At 42.5% G+C, this 19827-nt stretch overlaps 1 protein-coding gene across 9 annotated transcripts in view; it reads right to left on the bottom strand.

The window, feature by feature from the left end:
- The window catches only part of CDC42BPA (CDC42 binding protein kinase alpha), a 247697-nt gene that overhangs the window by 21843 nt on the left and 206027 nt on the right, over positions 1 to 19827 (bottom strand). For all 9 annotated transcript variants that reach the window (XM_040451888.1, XM_040451895.1, XM_040451889.1 and 6 more), the window contains 5 exons: positions 8606 to 8711; positions 5684 to 5820; positions 4709 to 4848; positions 3382 to 3463; positions 715 to 931 (listed from right to left, as the gene is read on the bottom strand). In XM_040451888.1, coding sequence (XP_040307822.1) covers positions 715 to 931; positions 3382 to 3463; positions 4709 to 4848; positions 5684 to 5820; positions 8606 to 8711 — 682 coding nt within the window. The remainder of the gene's footprint in view (positions 1 to 714; positions 932 to 3381; positions 3464 to 4708; positions 4849 to 5683; positions 5821 to 8605; positions 8712 to 19827) is intronic.

Raw genomic sequence — 19827 nt, 5'->3', positions numbered from 1 at the left:
AAAATAGGAATAAAAATTTGTACTGCTAAGTTTCCTTTCAGATGATAGCAGTAAATATTACCTCATGTCTTTTTTAACAGATCATTAGAAAGTGTATCAATACTTATAAAAAGAAGTAAACGTTTATTCAACAGAGGGTGAAAAAAAGAGAAAAAATCTAGTTTGCTAGTGCCCTGGGTCCACTTCTTGTTTTGGGAGGGAGAAACTGCAGAAGGCATTTGGACCCTACTCATTAACTTTTCACTGTTTAGTAGGAAGTAACAAAAGAGTTGGATGTGTACCAATACCATGACAGAAATTTAAACCTCCAGACCCAGAAACTGCTCTCTCTTGAGGGCGTTTGCTATGCAGGGCATCCTGTCACGGGCCCCACGTTACCGAAACCTCCTAACTTCTGCGAGGTCATCAGAAGCTGTATCCTACCCAGGAAACTTATGCTTTAAGCAGTTAAATAGTTGGTTCTAAGTCGCACAGCAGAAAACAGATCGTTCACAGGTTCATCTTTAGCACTGTTTCTTCCAGAAGAAAACGCACTCGGAAAGCACTTCTCCTCGTGTACTTTCTCGTGTACTCACTCAGCAGACATTCACTGCATGTGTGGGGCACGGCGCCTGCCATGCTGGACGCGGGGGATCCCTGGATGCAAGCCAGCCCTGCTCCCAGGGTAGGCTGGTCAACAGCTATGCTAACACAGTCCACGGCGCCAGTCCATACCTATGATCGCAGCCGCCTGGGTGGTTTTAATGAGCGGCAGAGTGCTGTCATAAGCCTCCTTGGGGACGTAGACTGAGCGGTCTCGGAACTTGTTTTTCTTCAAAATCTTGTGCAGCTCGCTGAGCACGCCCACCCACCTGTTCCTCTCGCTCTCGCTCTCCGCGAGCATCAGGACCGAACACCTGCTGTCTGACGCCGAGAGCTGGGAGGCTGTGACCTAGGACAGTTTAATCAGCCTGTGTTAGAAAACAGACACACTTCAAGCAGGTTTCGTGCCGATGCTACTTTGTTTAGCTCTGGCCAACAAGGTGAACACTCACCAAATGATCCCTTCCAGAGTTCAGCTTTTCCTAATCAGAAGAATAACTAGTCTTAGCATTAAGATTCATGACAAAGCAAAGGTAGCAGATACCTTTCTCTCTCTCTCTCTCTCTCTCTCTCTCTCTCTCTATCATTTACTTAGTTACAGCAGGTACCATTTTAAACGTTAATAACTATTTTTATTTTCTTTGCTGTGACGTGCTGAGTGCCACCACTAAGAAATGCATCACCCATATTCCTAGATCAACAGCACCTGACATTTACTGGGTTAAGCGTGAGCACTGATCAAAGCCCTGCATGAGCACTGAAGCAGGTACCCTACTGGATCCTGAGGGTACATCTGAGGGAACTGTGATGCAGGGATGTACCGTCCCCACGGACGCCCCGCCAGACTGGGTCCCGTGTCCACGCTCACGCACACTACCCACCATACTGGTTCTCAACTTCTTTTTATTTTTTATTTTTTTAAAAATTTTTAACGTTTATTTATTTTTGAGACAGAGAGAGACAGAGCATGAACGGGGGAGGGTCAGAGAGAGAGAGACACAGAATCTGAAACAGGCTCCAGGCTCTGAGCTGTCAGCACAGAGCCCGATGTGGGGCTCGAACTCACGGACCGCGAGATCATGACCTGAGCCGAAGTCGGCCGCTTAACCGACTGAGCCACCCAGGTGCCCCTCAACTTCTTTTTAAAAGTCAGAAATGTTCAGAAATAAACTTAACATTCTTTGCCACTTCATAACACACAGAATCTTAGGGAAGATCAGATCACTTGTGTTCGTATTTAAATGAAGATTCAGCATTGTACAAATAGCACTTACAATCAGAGCAGATTTGAATTTCACATACATGTGATTTAAGCAGCAGTGACAGCCAACTCCAACTGTGTGAACCAGCTACAGGCAACTGGGCCTCCCTAGGCTCTCCTGGTGACCGTCCTTAGATACCATATTCATAGACAAACACTGAGTAGTGGGCATAACGTTAGGGCAGTAGTCTTTTTTTTTTTTTTTTTTTAATGTTTATTTACTTATTTTGAGAGGGAGCATGAGTTGGGGAGAAGCAGAGAGAGAGAGAGAGCCAGAGAGAGAGAGAGAGAGACAGAATCCCAAGCAGGCTCCCCACTGTTAAGTGCAGAGCCCGACGTGGAGCTCGATCTCACCATCAGATCATGACCTGAGCTGAAACCAAGAGCTGGACGCTTAACCAACTGAGCCACCCAGGTGCCCCTAAACCTATTGTCTTAATCCTCCAATTCAAGATGGCCCTGTGGGAGGGCAGGCAGGCTCCAGAGATGGTTCCCAACAATTCTTCCTATAGAATTGCATTCTTCTCATCAAGCTGTGCCGTCTATTGTCCCTCCCCTTGAATCCAGGCTGGCCTCATGACGTACTCTGACCAACAAAACGCACAAGAGTTATTATGCCTCTCTTAGGCCTGGTCCTCAAAAGTTCTGGAAGCTTCTTTTGTCCTCTTGGAGGCCAGCCATGTAGAGCTCAGCCAGTGACCGAATGAGAGACCGACCGCATGGAGAAAGTTCTCAGAGATCACCTAGCAAACAGCCAGCAGCAAGGCCCCAGGTATGGGGGCAAGGTCATTTTGGATATTCCAGCCCCAGATGAGCTCATGTGAGTAATCTGAGCTGACACCACTCAAACCGTATAGCTGACGGAGAGAATGGTAAAAAATAAACCATTACTGGCTTAAGCCACTAAGTTTTGGAGTAGTTAATTACAAAGCAATAGAAATAAAACATTAGTTTTTAAAATGAGATTTTGAAAGAAACGTCTGTTTTTCAAAAACTTGAAAAACCTCACACTTGTTCGATTTTCTATGTTGCGTATTTATTTGAAAATTGAGGGGCGCCTGGGTGGCGCAGTTGGTTAAGCGTCCGACTTCAGCCAGGTCACGATCTCGCGGTCCGTGAGTTTGAGCCCCGCGTCGGGCTCTGGGCTGATGGCTCAGAGCCTGGAGCCTGTTTCCGATTCTGTGTCTCCCTCTCTCTCTGCCCCTCCCCCGTTCATGCTCTGTCTCTCTCTGTCCCAAAAATAAATAAACGTTGAAAAAAAAAATTTTTAAAAAAAAGAAAATTGAATTGTGGCTCAAAAATATCGCCCAAGGTAAAACCTATTTTAGAAGCCAAATATTCAGGCTTTCCTCAGGTCTTTTACTAATGAAATATTTACTTAGCACTAATTGTCTATACATTCAAGCACTGGGTGATATGAAACACATTAAGGAATTGGGTCCTATTCCTAGTTAGGCTTATGATCTATACGGAGGGACGTGATATATATTCACTAAGAACACGTAATTCAGTGATCAAATTACAGCACGCATACTTACTCTAAATATACAGGGTATATCTTTCCGACTTGCATGAATTACATCAGAGGCCAAGACTGAACTCACAGAAAATTCCTCATCCCTGAAGGAAAAGTAAAACATTAAAAGTCAGCATATGTGTATGTGTGTGGTGTTCGGTAGGTATATCCATAGAACACACACGAAGCAATCCTCAAAAGCTACTCGCACAAAATGTCCAAATTGAATTTTTAAAACCATTTGGCTTTTCCCTCGTTGTAATGGATACTGCCCGAAGTAACTTGTCAGGAGTAACTTAACAGGGGTAATTATACAAGAGCTAGGAACGGCTGCTGGCAACAGTTGCCAGGCCAGAACGTGTACATGGGGAAGGAGGACTTGAACCCGGGAAGGTCTCCAGAGTCTCCAGAACACTGGACCCTCTTGCCTCCCGCAATACATCTCAAGTGCCCACAACACAGCTTATCCGACATCTCGCTATTCTGTCGACGCCTGAGACAGACTTCCTCCACAATTATCTATTCCTCGTGATTTCCTTAACTGGGTTCCTGGTATCATCCTCCTCTTGGTCTTAAAGACTTGGCGCCCTAGTCTTGTCTTTGACTCTTCTCCTTATCCTTCCTGCACCTAGTCCCTTGGCAATCTCTGTGGGACTTTCCTGGCCACCTCTTCATATTCCTTATCTGGAGGGAAGACAGCGTGGCTGAGGTGCTCGTATGAAACGCCAGTGTGCGCCAGAGCCGGAAACCGTTCTGAACACTGGAGAAACAGCTGGGCGGAGGCCCCTGTGGGAGTCATCAGTGCGGAGGTGCCTTGGGGGTACTAAGTCACTCGAGGGGAGCCCGGGAGCTTGAAGAAGAGGCAAAGGAGAGCACTCCACGGGGCAGGGGAAAACCATGAAGAAGAGACCGGAAACATTCAAGAGGTATACTCATTCAAATGTTTACCAGCTCGTTACACAGTCTGAGAGCCTGTCTGATTTTGACATTTCTACTCCCTTTCCTCACGTTGGAATCATGCTCCACACCTTCAGGCGGTGACCGAAACACTATGTGTTAGCCCTTCGTTACCCAAGCCATCTTTACGCTGGGCTTTTGGATTCAAACATTCGGTTCTTTTCCCTGATGCCCTATCCCCAGCTCACTCAACACACATACATCAACCCGTCCTATAACTATACTTTGCTTCCTATTTCTAATTATATTACTCTAGCAATATCAGTAAATTAGAATATTAACATGAAATTAGAATTAGATAAAAATATGGCAATATAATTAGATGAACAATCAGATACTTTCTTATTCTTCTGTTGCAAAAGATACAAATATCTTCACTTTCAAAAGCTCACCTCATGTCAATCACCTGACTGACAACAACACTGGGCTGGGACGCTTTTCCTTCAGCAACATCGTACAGGAAGAGCTTAAAGTCACAAACCACAGCCAATGCTCTTTGCCATCCTTTCTTCACTCCTGCTGGCTTAGGGATCTTAGACAGACAGACAGACAGACAAAAACATTTCAAACTAAAACGTCAATCATAGCCCTTTAATTACCTACAAAACTGCAGGATGAAAGCCTAGAGATAATGTCTGTGTGTTCAAAGTCTGCCACTCTGGTTGGTGAAGTGCAGATGAACACATATACCATTAATAACTCGAGAAAAACGTAAGAAAACATTCCTCAAATACTGAATGACTTTTGATTCCGAAAAAATTTTTAATGGTACCATTTTAACTTTCACTTGTAATTCATTAAAATAACATTCATGTTGGGGGGGGGCGTCTCACTGGCTCAGTCAGTAGAGCATGTGACTCTTGATCTCAGGGTTGTGAGTTCCAACCCCACACTGGGTGTAGAGGTTACTTAAAAATACAATCTTAAAAATAATTCATGCATTTCTAAATAGCATAAAAGTCAAATTTGGGTGTAAGATCAAATGCAGCTGACACTTACAAACATTGTTCAAGATTACGAGTAAGAATACACCCTGCTAACAGCTCACCCTTCATAACATACGCTATGATCTCCAGCAAGACCAAGTGTTGAAGACTCCTTTATGGAGCTTTCGTTACAACTCAGGAGCAGTACAGAAAATTCTAAGACATTCTGGAATTTATTTCCAAGTGAAGGCCAGGTTTTTGTTTTCAAATCACACTGGATGAAATAAAATTATTACATGAATTTTGTTTGCCCAATTATTACATGAATTTTGTTTGCCCAATTTTCTGTCAAGTGGTAGGTCTGTCAGGCAACTGGACTTAGTTTTCCAGTCATTAATCAACTTCAAGAGATTAATCTAAATCCAACCTGATCATACTTACCCTGACATGACCTTCATATGCTGTTCCTATTCCCTTCTGTGGATCTATCCCCAGAGGACCTTTTGTCTGCTCAGGAGGGACCGGACACACAGTTGGAGCTTTGTTTACACACGTTATATGACACGAGAATCCACACACTTTCGAAAGAGGGGGAAAAAAACCCACAATATTCAATAGAAATTCACTTTTTACAAGAAGAAAATACACTGAGCACTCATCACATGTAAGTTGCCACATTAGGTGAGTTTTTATCTGTGGCTTTGATTTAAGTAACTGCTCTGCCTTTTGAGGAGTAGATTCACTTGCTTACCAATAAGAACTTCAATGAGAAATAGTAAATATTTGTACGTATTACTGTTCTGTGTTAATCAAGAGAAACAAACACACAGAAAAAAACATCTAAGCTTGTGAATACAACAGTTGATTTAAACTTCTAATTCCAAAAAGTAGTTTCTGGAGTGTTCTCTTACTCTTTATCTCACTCCAACTTGCTATCTGCCTTGAAATTTCTCTTGCAAGGGCCACTGATGGACATGAAATTACGTGGCATCTCTAAAATACCTGCAAACTTTACCAGTCCCTCTTTTTGAAAATGAAATTGTTCAATGATTTTAAAAGGCACCAATTAAGTGTAAGATTCAGGAGTTGGTAATATCATCATAGCTACGTAAACCAGGGCTAAGATCATAATAATGGTTAACTTTATTGGGTGCATTTAATTTTCCTGTAACAATCTACGAGTGACTTGCCCTGGGTCACAGGACTCGTGAGTGGCACTGCTGGAATTCAAACCCAGGCAGTTGGGCTCAGGGCCGGCGAACCGCAACTACCAACACCGCCATGACACCTCTATCTGATACTCCCGTGATAAACCCGAGACTCGAAGAAATAAGGTAAACAAAAAACGAATGCATAATTTTCACTGAGACTTGGTTGGGTGAGGATTAAAAGGTAAAATATTTAAAAGAAACAAGCTTGTTGGAGGGGTCTACAAACTAAGAATAAGTATTTAGACAACTCCTACCATGAGGGTGGGTTCTGGAGAATATTCGGGAAAGAGTAAGAGCAGAGACGGAGAGACAGCATCATAGGAGTAAACGCACACGGGAAAACAGATTATACCGCTGATGGGCATTATGAACCCCCTAAGAAGCAGATGAACTAGCAGACTGTCAACAACACCACGTTTCCATAAGACGTCTCCTTCACTTGTAAGTGGAGTGTCTAACAATTGGTTAGACTAACGGGCAAAAATCTCACCTCCCAACAGCAGCAGAAACAATAAAATAACTGTCCTTTACAGGAACTAACTTCGGTCAACCAGGAAGAAATGAAAATGACAGGACTCTTCGGAGGCTGTCACCACATTTACGAAAGCCTGGGCAGGGTCTAACTTAACGTGTCCCCAACAGTGCACAGGGCAGAGTTCTAGGGGTCTACAGGGAAGACAGGCACAGTTTCCTGACCTGAGACTCTAGAAGGGAGTCTGGGGAGGTCTCAAAACTCCCTTCTATGTTATTGCAAATGACTGGTGCCTAAGAAATGGTAAGGCACCTAAAGCCAGGTAGCTGTCTGGGATTCTCTCCGACAGATTTTGAAAGGACATTTTGAAATGTTGGCTAAATCCAAAATGAGACAAGGATTAACAACTGCACAGATTCTCTCCTTTGGCATCCATCACACCTTCCTGCTCAAGGACATGGGCTATTCCTTTCTCAGACGGCTTTGCTATCTTTGCCTTTGACCTCCCCTGAACTCTGTTTCCTAAGGTTATGTCCTCATACCTGTTCCCTTTTCAAACTGTGCTTTTTTTCCTGGAAAACCCCATTTCCATTCATCACTTTGTGCTAACTCTCAAATCTACTTTTTAACCCAGACCATTTTCTTTGGCTCTAAACCGATGCATCTCAAAGACCAGCTGAGATGATACGGTCTGGATCTTCTGAGCTACCCACACATAGAATGTGCTGCCTTAAGATGCTCTGAATTCCCCATTATCCAAAGTGACCAGATACAGACCAGGCCCAAGCACATTCTACAAGGGGAACACCTGCATCTCATGTGGACTGATGACCTTCCCCTCAAAGTCCCTTCCATCCCTAAGGGCTAAGACATGGAAACTAATACTAGAATTAAAATTAGCAACTACTTTCTTATCTTTTTCATAAGATACACCAGTAAATGAGATAGAAGACACCGTTAAAGTGAGAAATCTCATTTGGTTAAAGAAGGTATTTTCCTGCACTATTTCCAAACAAATATAATGTGTCCCAATACATTTAAATCATTTTCATCTTAGAAGTCTTGGGGAAAATAAAGTGGTGTCCAGACAAATACACTTTGTTTTCGGTTTCAATGACCCCTGATCGTTCATTTCTCAGAATGTGAGCTCCCCGAGGGCAGGCTCTGTCTTTTCTCCTGCCCACGACTACATCCCCAGTGCCTAGAAGTGTGCAACAGGTATCCCATGAACATGTGATGGATGGATCAATGAATCAATGAGTGGTGGGGAAGACCGCTGCTACAAATACTGGGAAGAAGTATCTTTTGAGCCAAAGTGGCACACATTTAGTATTTCTGAAAAGATACCGAACTGCGTACTTTTTAAGAATGAGTTCTCTTGTCAGGGAAATTAAACAAGGTCACAATTAAATGAACAGATTCAAGGAAACCGTCACGTCTTCTCTCACGCTCCAGGACCTCAAATTCATCCAAATAGTGAAAGAAAGATGAATGAGACACATTTAAATAGATCTCCCCTGGAAGAGGTTCCTAGGGGCTGTCTATCTAGTTTCTCCAAGGTGCTCAGTTTATTACCTGTATTCCTGTTATATTTATATACCTTTTAAGGGGAATAAAGTTATTCGATTACAATTTAGGGAGTCAATGTTAGGACTCTAAAGTCAATCGGTTTGTTCTTACCTTCACAGGAACAGCCCTGTCTTATCAGACCCACCATCAGAGAGGTGCACTGGTGACATCTGGTTGGAGTCGTAAAAGATTTGACAAAAAACTGATGAGTCTTGCGCTGCAAAACAAATTGATAAAAAAAAATATATATACCAATTATTAAGAACACCAATTACTTAAAGGATTTCCATAATGTGACTCCCTGGGCCCCACACGAGCTCCTAGAAAATATTCTAAATATAAGTGGGATGAATCATTTTCATTTCCCATATCGTTCTGTAATTTACGCTTTTCAAATATTTTTATTAGGCAATACTGAGCTAGGTGATGCTAAAAATAATATAAGAAGTTAAATAATCGTTCTTGAATGACATTTGAAAACCTAAAAACTGTGGCTTTATTTTTTCTTTTTGCCCACAAAGTTTGAGTCAGGATTTTTACAAATTCTTCAAATTATCTTTCAGCAAAGAGTTAAGTGAAATGTCACATATTTATACCTTTACAAAAACAGAAATTTCATATGCTTTTATACCTTCTTTGGAAGAACAGAGTAACTGAAAATTCTTGTCCCTGCTACAAAACAAGTATTTTATTTTCTGGGACCAAGAACCAACAATATGCTTAACAAATCTGTTTCCTCCTATGGAAGCAGGTGGTATTACCTACCCTTCAGTAGACAAATACACACACACACACTATTCTAGAGAGAGAAAGATGGCAGCCGGAAACTTCTTAAGGCAAATCCAGTAAAGTTCTCGAAGTCTTATCTGTTCTATCTGGCGGTAAGTCAACACAGACTTCAGCGATCTGGAACATGCCTCTCCTCTTCAAATTACCTCTCCGGAGTAATTAATAAACTATTTAACTCCTCTGTGTCTTGCTCTCCTCATTCTATAAAATAGGTTCAATAATAGTATCTACTTCATGGCGTGAACACGTGAACATAAAGCCTTTCAAACAGGGCTGGAGTAAGCATTTAGAACATATTTATTTTTGAAAACAAATTTGACTATTTCTTTTTTATATTTGTGACTGATTTAAACTAGTAAGAACTTTATTCTATATTCCAATAATATGCAAATGCCAATGCAATCCTGTTTATAAAGTAGTCTTTATTTTTATGAAACTAATGTATCTTATTAAAAAACTAAAGGGACCATTCAAAGCTTTAAAATTTAAGTTAAAAATAAATTCTGCTCTTCTCAATATGTGATTTATACACCACAAAGGCTTCAAAGCAGCACTGGGGTCTGACGCAATTCCAAGTAGAACACAGACTACCTCTGTATTAACTCTAAAATTGATCCCGTGTGGACTGAGCCCCCACCAGCAGACATTGTGCCAATAATTCATATACCTCATCTCATTTAATGGAGATAATACCCTCGTAAAGACGGATAATATTTCCTTGAGACTCAGAGAAAATAATCAGTTACTCATGGATATGTAGTTAATGGCAGAGTTAAAATTCAAGCTGACATGTCTGATTCTGTCATCTCGCAAGGTCTGATCATTCCAAAACATGTAGAATATGCTCCTTAAAAAACCCCCAAACCACGTGACACATAGTTAGCTCAAGACCAGGGGCCTCAATACCCGTGATAAAAATACAAGCACCTAATTTGTGAATATCATATAAAACCTTGCTCAATGTTTCTCCTGTATACCAATTTTTACTCTTAAGTTTTTGCTTTGTATTTTATTTTATTATTTTAATTTTAGAGAGAGCATGTGCGAACAGGGGAGAGGCAGAGGAGGGGGCGCGGGGAGGGGGAGAGGGAGAGGGAGAGAGATAGAATATCCCAAGCAGGCTCCACACTCAGCACGGAGCATGACATGGGGCTCGATCCCACGACCCTGGAATCATGACCTGAGCTGAAACCAAGAGTCAGATGCTCAACCGACTGAGCCACTCAGGCATCCCTTTTTTATTCTTTGGGGAACTATCCAGAATAAATTTTTTAGTATCTTCAAGTGTTTAAAATATGTTAAAATACAAAAGATGCCAAGTTGGTTTCCTGATTTGCTCTGGAGGCTTTTATCACGAGAGAAAAACTGATAAGCAGCTTAAGGTGGGGAACTTCATTCTTTCTTCTTCTAAGGGATAGCAGACAGCTCGGAAATATCAGCAATAGTACTGTGGCCATGACAAATGTCATAGTAATTCTTCACAATACTCAAGAAATTGCTAACAAAACACATTGTAATTTTTTCAGAGATCCACTCAGGATGCCAGTATTTTAACTGCGTATGCTAGGAACGAGAAACGGTGCTTTAGCAGAGCACTATTTAACTGACCAGCGACCCAACTGGTAGGTGCTGATTACATTGGGAAGGGATGGGAGTTACTACAAAGAGTAAGGGGCCCATGTTTCACTGATCTCAACTAAGGACAGTATAAAGCAGAACATAATCAAAGATCACGATTCTGACGGCACTGACTCTAGGCATCACACAGCAGGATTCCGGCTTGGGTTTTGGCGGGGGTGAGAGGACCAGTCGCAGAAAGATACACGAATCCACCCCTAGGATCCAGCCTGCTTGGCTTCTGACCTTTCTAAGATCTCTTTCCCTGCGCCCTGGTCAGTATCTGATTTCTAATACTTCCCCAAAGGGTAGTTCGAGGAGGAAGGAAAGATGAAAAATTGTCTAGGAAAAGGGGCATTAAATCTAAAGCATGGGCCCAAATTAGAGTTTTAGACTATGTGACAGTTTGGAGTAAAGGGAGAATTAACTATAAACTTGACTTTGAAAGAGGTGGACAGAAAGAAGGGCTCTTTTCTACTCCAGTTTTGTCCCTGTTGTAGACTTCAAGCGCCTCACTGGAGAAGGTAAAATGTCTTTAGCAGAAGCTGTGAGGACACAGTTGAACCATTTACGAACCCTGGTAAAAGCTTAAAACCTCCCTGTTGCTATGAAAATTTTACCACTGATAACAACAAGTCTTCACCTCTTACAAACCTTCCTTTTAAAACCAATTGTCAAAAAAAGCTCTTCCTTTCCCTTTGAACACTTTTACTTTGATATAATTATGGACATTCCTTCTTTTAAGAAACAGAGTAAATTTTACTTTGCGGGGAGGAACGTTAAGTGCACAAACCTTGTTAATATTTAGTCCGTGAAATATTATCAGAGAGCTTGGGGGAGGCCTCACTCTGGTTTTATTTTGCCTTCTTGTTTTTTCCCTTCATCCCGGCTGTTCTACTCCCCTCTTCCCCATGGGATCTGGCACCCGGTGTAACTGGGTTTACACAGGCCCTTGGGTATGTACATATTCCGAGAAATTAGGTACTTTGCGCAGCGAGTGCAGATTTCACAGGGGCTCTAGTGAGCGCACCGGCCATCTTTCTGCTACCACCCGTAGCAACAAGCGTCTCTACCGCGTTGCCGGCCAGATCCGTACAAGGCTCTCCTGAATCCGTGAGGTTGCCGGCTGCTGTGCTGTACGTCCACTCCACAATGCCACGCCGCCCTCCAGAACGGGTGTATCATTTATACTCAAAAAAAAAAAAAAAAAAAAAAAAAAAATTTTTTTTTTTTAAAATGTTTATTTTTGAGAGAGGAAAGACAGGGCGTGAGTGGTGGAGGGGCAGACAGAGAGGGAGACGCAGAATCCAAAGCGGCTGTGCCGACAGCTCAGAGTCCGACGCGGGACTTGAACCCGCCCACCGTGAGGTCACGACCTGAGCCGAAGTCGGTCGCTTCACCCGCTGAGCCACCCGGGCGCCCCGGATCGTTTACACTTCTACCAGCGGTGTGCGAAGCCGTCTGTTTCTTCTTGTCCTTGACGTTACCTTACGTAATTCTTGGCAATCTGGTGAGTATAAAGTGATAATAATTTTTAAAGGATTAATTTTTAATTTCTCCAGTTGCTAATGAGATTGGACATTTCTTCACATGCTTGTGGACCATTAGGAGTTCCTTTTCTGAGAATTACTTATTCAGATCGTTCGCCAGTTTTTCAACGTTTTCTAATCTTTTCCATAGAGAGTTGCAGGGGTTTCATACATGTTCTAGAGGTTGATCCCGTATTGGTGTTGCACATTGCAAATATCCTTTGCTAGACAGTCACCACCGAATAGCCCCTATTAACCAAGCTTTCACTGTACAAACATCTTTAATTTTGATGTGATAGAGTCCAGCAATATTTCCGTCTTACGTTTACGATTTGAGATCTTATTTTCATCGCCCAGTTTCTCCACATGTTCTCCTATGCATGTTTTTAATTGTTTAAATCAAACTGATACACGTACACAGTTTAAAAAGGAAAACAGTAGTATCACAATGCTTAGTCAAGCAGAAGCATCCCTCTTGCCCCAGGTTCGTCCCTCCTAGAAGTGATTTCTTTTAACCCCTTCCAGCTGTTTGCCCCCTTCTGTAATGTATCTCCGTATTTCTGGCAAAAACCAAACCAAACCAAAACCCAAGCAAGAGCATACTGCGGTGTCTTGCTTTGAGACATTCTGCGGACTTCCTGCTATGGAAGAGAAGGATTTGGCACTATTGCACCTGCTGCTCTTTGTGTTCCCAATTCTGTTAGCGCAGTTTGGGGTCGCATTTTACAATTAATGTGTAAGTTATTGTGACCTTGGAATCATCAGTGAGTCGAGAAGCATACTATAGCTGCATCTTCCCTGTGTAATCTCTTTATTTCTCTGAAATGAAAGACGTCCTCCGTCTTTTAAAGTTAATTTTCTAAGTCTCACTCATGAATCATCCCCAGATTCTCCAAAGGGACTGTAAAATGCCCTAGAATCGATTTACCACGTGAGGAAGGAAGCCTTCCAGACTCTTCTACCCCGTGTTCACCGACCTGAAGCGTCGTTCCTGGAGCCCGTTGCTTTCCTGCTCTGCTTTCGGCCACAGGCTTCAGTCTCTCAACCAACCCGTGTGGGATTCTCTCTCCCGTGGACCCTAAGCCTTCTCCGTCTTTGTCTCCTCCCTCGTTTTGCTGGAATTCATTTCGTAGTGGTTTACTTAGAAAGCAGGGCCTGGGCGATACGCTTTTAGAAGATCCTGATTTTCTGAAAATGCTCGTTTCCCTCTCAAAATTGATAAAACACTTGATGAGGAATCAAACATTCTCGCCTGAAATCATTTTACCTGACAACCGTTCTCTGCATTTTTCCGTTAACAAGTATGGCGCCAGTTCGGTTCCTGATCATTTGAACGTGATCTGTTTGATCTCTGGGTGGTTTACAAAAGTTCTCCATATTCTTGGTGTCCTGAAACATCACACAGTGATGTGCCCAGGAGGAGGGATCTGTCACCCACCGTGCTGGGAACTGGCAGGACTCTGCACACAGGAATCTTGCCCTTCGGTTACAGAAAGTGTATTATTTAGTACAATTTCCTTTTCTTTTTTTCTGTTATTTTACCGGAATTTTTTTGTTTTTTGGATATTGATTTCTCAAATTTTATTTTCTATCCATCCTTTTGCAATAAGTTTTAAGAGATTTTCTCAAATTTATGTCCCAACTCATCTAAAACATTTTTTAAATGCTTGTCCTATCTTTAATTTTCAAAGGACTCTTCCTGTTTTTCTAGTTATTCCTTTTTGTTCCTTCTGCGTGGCACTGCCTCTTTATCCTTCAACGAAAATAGGAAATTTTTTGTTTCTTTGGATCTTTTTCTTTTGCTAGTGGATTTCCTAAAATATCTGCTGATTCTTGGGAATTTGTTCGTATTTAAATGTAAATCAGTAAAAAAGCTTAGTGGAAAGTTTTTTGGTTTATTTTTGGGCAGTATGTGTGTGTATGTGCCATTGATAAGAACCCAGCTGTCTCTTTGGGATTCTCAACTGCCATTATCTGGAAGTCTTTTCTGGGCCATTCAATTTCTTCAGAGAATCCACTGAAATCCTCCAAGGAAGGGACGGAAGGAGGAAGCGATAAACCCATCGCCAACATTCTGGGAGCTAAGCAGGGGAAATGGGTTTTGGAGTCTTACCTTCAGTTTGCACACTTTTGCAAAATCTCACTACTTCTAGTTCAACACCTCCCCTCTCTCACCAACCACTGAGCCTGGCGTCCCTCAGTCTGTGGTCTCTGGCTTGCTTATTCCACAAAATGAACATACTGCTGAGTTGGGGGGGGTAAGCTGTTGAGTTTTGAAAGATGCTCTAACAGTGCTTTCTGTGGATTCTGAACCAACTCCCCAATTCATTCTAGACTCCTCCTTTCACTCCTGTCCCTAAAGGTACCTGGTGCCTTATCATTCTGGTTGATCTGATGCTTGTCCTCTCTGTATCCTTCCGGAAGGGCTTGTGGGAACAATATTTCTTGAGTTCTTGCATGTTCTGTGGTTTTTATTTTTCACGGGTGCTTTATTATCCTTAAAAAACCTAAAATCCTCAAAAATCTTTGATATTCCGAACTCATCAAGTTGTTACATTAACTACATGCCGTTTTTTGTTTATCAGTTATACCTCAATAAAGTTGTCAAACACAAAGTCACAAAGGCTGGAAAAACCTTTGACTCACACTTTCCTCGGGTATCTTAAATGTTATCCGATTGTTTTCTGGTGTAGGGCTGCTATTGAAAAGTCTGATGAAAATTTCATTTTTTTTCCTCCTTGAGTGACTTACTACTTTTGCCTATGTGTCCAGTATTCTTCTTTTTCTTCAAAGACCAATAGTTTGCTGGAATGTGTTTTGTTTTGTCTGGGTTATTTTTTCAGTTATGGTGTGTGCCTCTGTCATAGGAGTTTCAAGTCTGCTTTATTTTATTTTTTGCTTCAAGTCTTTATTTCAATTCTAGTTAGATAACATATAGGGTAATCAAGTCTGCTTTATTTTGGAAAATCTTCTTGAATATAGATTTTCATATTTTCTGTTGCTTTCAGAGTCTCTTTCAGAGACTCCTATTATATAAACATTGGCCCCTCTTTGCCTTTCTTTTCTGTCCATCACTTTTCTCAAATCCTTTTTACCTTTCCCTCACTTTTTGATTAAAAAAATCTCCTTTCCATCTTCTGTTTCTCATAAGTGATCTGTTGAGTTTATTTACTCCCAAATTCCTTACAGGTCAGGCTGTATCCGGATTGCTGTCATGTCTCCTCAAATCTTGCATTCTCCAGCACTCATTTCTAAGTTTCTAGATTGCGATTTCCAATTTTTATTTCACAGCTTCTACCGTTCCCTCAATTTCTTCTGAAACACTGATTGCAGTTTTCACTGGTTTTGCAGACGGCCTTTTCTGGCACACTTCCATTTTTTGTGAAGATACAATACCCGCTCTTCCCGTTTTGTGCGTGTGAGATTTGACTGTGACCATTTTCAGTTCCTCACTTTCAAGCGAAATGACTTTTCCTGTACGTCTATGAGGGTGGGGTGGGCCAGGGTAATTCTTCTAGCTCCATGCCTTTGACTCTCTTTTCTATCATTTTCATAAAATGATTTTTAAAAATGACCTTGTGCTTTCTGAGCTCTTCCTCCCCACTCTCCTTCATTGTCTGAACCTTCTCTTTCCTTTCCTGTCTGGCTCAGTTTTGAACCAATCCCCGCCAGCCCTCCTTAGTTTGGGGCTGCCATCTGGAAGGACATTCTGACCAGCTGGTTCCGAGACCTTACAATCATAGCACTGGACCACCTTCTCACCGTGTCTACTCCCTTGCCCTTCGCTGCAGGAAGGAGTGGAGGCTGGAAACTCACTTCTGTGTCTTCTGTCTTTGAGATGCCCAGCAGCGTGTGCTCGTGCTTGTGGTTTTCTGGCTCTGGGATTATCATGAATCCCTCTGCTTCACCTCTGTTTTTTCTAGCACGATGTTTAATAAAATGGGGAGTCTTCAGATGACTTTTTTTTTCCCCCCTATCAGTTTGAGTTTTGGAATTCATGGGAAAATCTTCTCATCTACTGTTCAGGTCCCATCTGTTTGTTTGTTTGTTTGTTTTTTTAAGTTTTCATATCTATTCAGTTGGTCTGTTTTCATGGAGAGATTTAAAAACCTTGCTGCCGTGGTGACCAAGTTCCCAGAATCCTCCATTCACTGGATTCTAAAGACTCACTGACACGTATTTTTCATCAAATTTTTTTTACATTGCATTTAAAAAGGTGGAACTGAATCACACTGGCACCTGTAATGCGTCATAGTATCCTACTGATAACAAGGGCACGTACACCACAAATGCTAAGAGACCACTCATTATTACTTTAAACCGCTTTGCCCCAACTTCTAGTAAGTTTGACCACCTTTTTATTTTCATTAAAAAAAAAAAATTCTTTTATTTATTTGAGAGAGACCGAGACAGCATGAGTCAGGCAGGGGGCAGAGAGAGAGGGAGAGAATCCCAAGCAGGCTCCAGAGCCTGATGCGGGGCTCAAACTCACGAAACCGTGAGATGATGACCCGAGCCAATTCCAAGAGTGAGAGGCTTAACTGACTGAGCCACCCAGGCCCCCTGACCATCTTTTCGGTGTCAGTCATTTTGACTTCTCATCTGCTTATTCCAGGCTTTTGGCCAGTTACCTCAGGCACACTTCATTCTGTGGTTTGTAAGAGCTCTTGGTGCCTGTGGGCACTAACCCTCCATCCTCTGCCCTGCGTTTGCCCCACTATGCTGTCGGTATGATCAGTGTGGATCAAAATCTCCAATCTGTCTCTACCCTGCTTCTCCGAGTTCTCAGTTCTTGCTTCAGGTAGCGTGGGGCTTAACTGTCAGGCCCATACACATTCACGATCACGATCTTCTTTGTCTATTATTCCCTTTGTTGGTATACACTGCCCCCTTTCATGCCCCTTGACGTTTTACACCTTAAACTCCACATCATGGTGTGTATCTGTGACATCTGCGTTCCTTTGCTTTTACCCCCTTGCGCACACCTTTGCGTTCAGCCACGCGGCTTCTCGCTGGTTCTCGTGGTGCGCCCACTCTGGAGAGCCAGCCACCACGTAGGAAGGCTGAGGCCGTCATCTGGACAGGCCACGAGCATGAGCTGTCCGTCACCGGAGGGAGCCGTCCTGGACACGCAGCCGAACTTGCACACACCTGCAGCCTCGGCTGACAGCTGGCCACCCTCCACGGCAGACCCTTAGTGACAACTTCCCAGGGGAGCCCTTCTCAAATTCAGACCCAAAAAACTGGGAGCGTCATAAAAACATCTTTTTTTAAGCCATTAGGATTTGAGACAATTCACTGCACGGTTATCGGTACCAGGCCACCATGTTTTCTTCTCTTTCCTGCCGTCATTCACTGAATAGCATTCTTTCTGCAGGTATGAAAATCACACATTTTATGTGCTCGTCTTCTGTTTATTTCTTCCAGCCTGCTGAGATCCACACTTGGGCTCACTTTCCTCATCAAGTTGCCAATACTTAAACGTTTACACAATACTACTCTGTCAGGTACTATTCTAAGGTATTTACAAATATTAAGCTTCTTTAAAACTCCAAAGAATCCAGTGAAATGGGTCCTATGGTTGTACTCGTTTTCTGATGAAGAAATGAAGCAGGGAAAGGTACGTAACTCGCTTGAGTCCGTCCACCCAGAGAGTCTGTGACGGAGCGGAGCGTGCAATTCGGGAGACCCTGCTGGGAACCTGCCACGGTAACGACCACGCTATGCTGTCTCCGCAGCGCTTCCCAAGGAGAGACAAATGCCTAACCATGTTCACCTCATCTGACCCTCACACTCACCTCCACTGTGTTTGCCTCGAACTTAATTCTGGACTGCTCTGAATCTGCATTTCCTTTCCCTTCCACTTTGTAGAGCGAGGGTCCTTATGTTTGTAGATCACAGGAAAGTTCTCTGAGATACTAGTCACCCTATTTCCCAAATCTCTCACAGCGGCCATGTGGCTTTATCCATCTTTTTTGATGGAGTACTTCCTCTAAGAATACTTACTTTTCTGTCTTCCAGTTTTACTGAGAGATGACTGACATAAAACATGTCAGTTTAAGGTGTCTACCACAATGGCTTGGTGGATGTATGTAGTGCAAAATGATCACCGTAAGTTAACATCCATCACATCACCTCATATAGTTGCAACTGTTTTTTTCTTGTGAGGAGAACGTTTAAGATCTACTTTCTTGGGGCGCCTGGGTGGCGCAGTCAGTTAAGCCCGACTTCAGCCAGGTCACGATCTCGCAGTCCGTGAGTTCGAGCCCCGCGTCGGGCTCTGGGCTGATGGCTCAGAGCCTGGAGCCTGTTTCTGATTCTGTGTCTCCCTCTCTCTCTGCCCCTCCCCTGTTCATGCTCTGTCTCTCTCTGTCCCAAAAATAAATAAACGTTGAAAAAAAAAATTAAAAAAAAAAAAAAAGATCTACTTTCTTAGCAAGTTTCAAATATACAATACAGCGTTCTTAACTAGAGTCACCATGCTTTCCATCCATCCCCAGAACTTACTTACCTTATAACTGTAAGTCTGTACCTTTTAGCCTCCTTCAGCCATTTCCCTAATTTCCCAGCCCCACCTCCGGCAACCAATATGTTCTCCATTTCTGTGGCGTTCAGATTTTTAAGATTCTACACATAAGTGAGATCATACAGTATTTGTCTATCTCTTATTTCACTTAACAAAATGCCCTCGAAGCCCACCCATGTCACGTTGTCACAAATTGTAAGACTTTCCTTTTTCCTATGGCTGTGTAATATTCCAGTGTGTGTGTGTGTGTGTGTGTGTGTGTGTGTGTGTGTGTGTTGTGTGTGTGTGTGTGTGTGCATGTGCCACATTTTCTTTATCCATTCATCTGTCAACAGACACGTAGATTATTCCCATGTCTTGACTACTGTAAATAATGCTGCACTGAACATGGGGGTGCAGGTATCTCTTTCAGATAGTGATTTTGTTTCCGTCAGATAAATGCCCTGAAGTGGAGTTGTTGGACCGCATGGTACTTCTATTTTGAAGTGCATGAGGAACCTCCATGCTGTTTTCCACAGTGGCTGCACCAATTTACATTCCCACCCACAGTGCACGAGGGTTCCTTTTTCTCCATATCCCCGCCAACACCTGGTATCTCTTGTCCTTTGGATGACAGCCATCGTAACAGGCATGAGGTGATATCTCATTGTCATTTTGATTTTCATTTCCCTGACAATTAGTGATACTGAACACCATTTTATGTAATTGTTGGCCATTTATTTGTATATCTTCTTTGGGAAAATGTCGATTCAGGTCCTCCGCCCATCTTTCAACTGGATTACGTTTTTGGTTTTTGCTATTGCGTTGCAGGAGTGCTCTTCTATTTTGGATATGAACCCCTTACCAGATACATGATTTACAGTATTTTTTCT

Source organism: Herpailurus yagouaroundi, unplaced genomic scaffold (genome assembly GCF_014898765.1).
Source record: "Herpailurus yagouaroundi ecotype Mexico unplaced genomic scaffold, PumYag 205, whole genome shotgun sequence".
NCBI classification, from domain to species: domain Eukaryota; kingdom Metazoa; phylum Chordata; class Mammalia; order Carnivora; family Felidae; genus Herpailurus; species Herpailurus yagouaroundi.
This window is presented reverse-complemented; position numbering and strand designations above follow the sequence as displayed.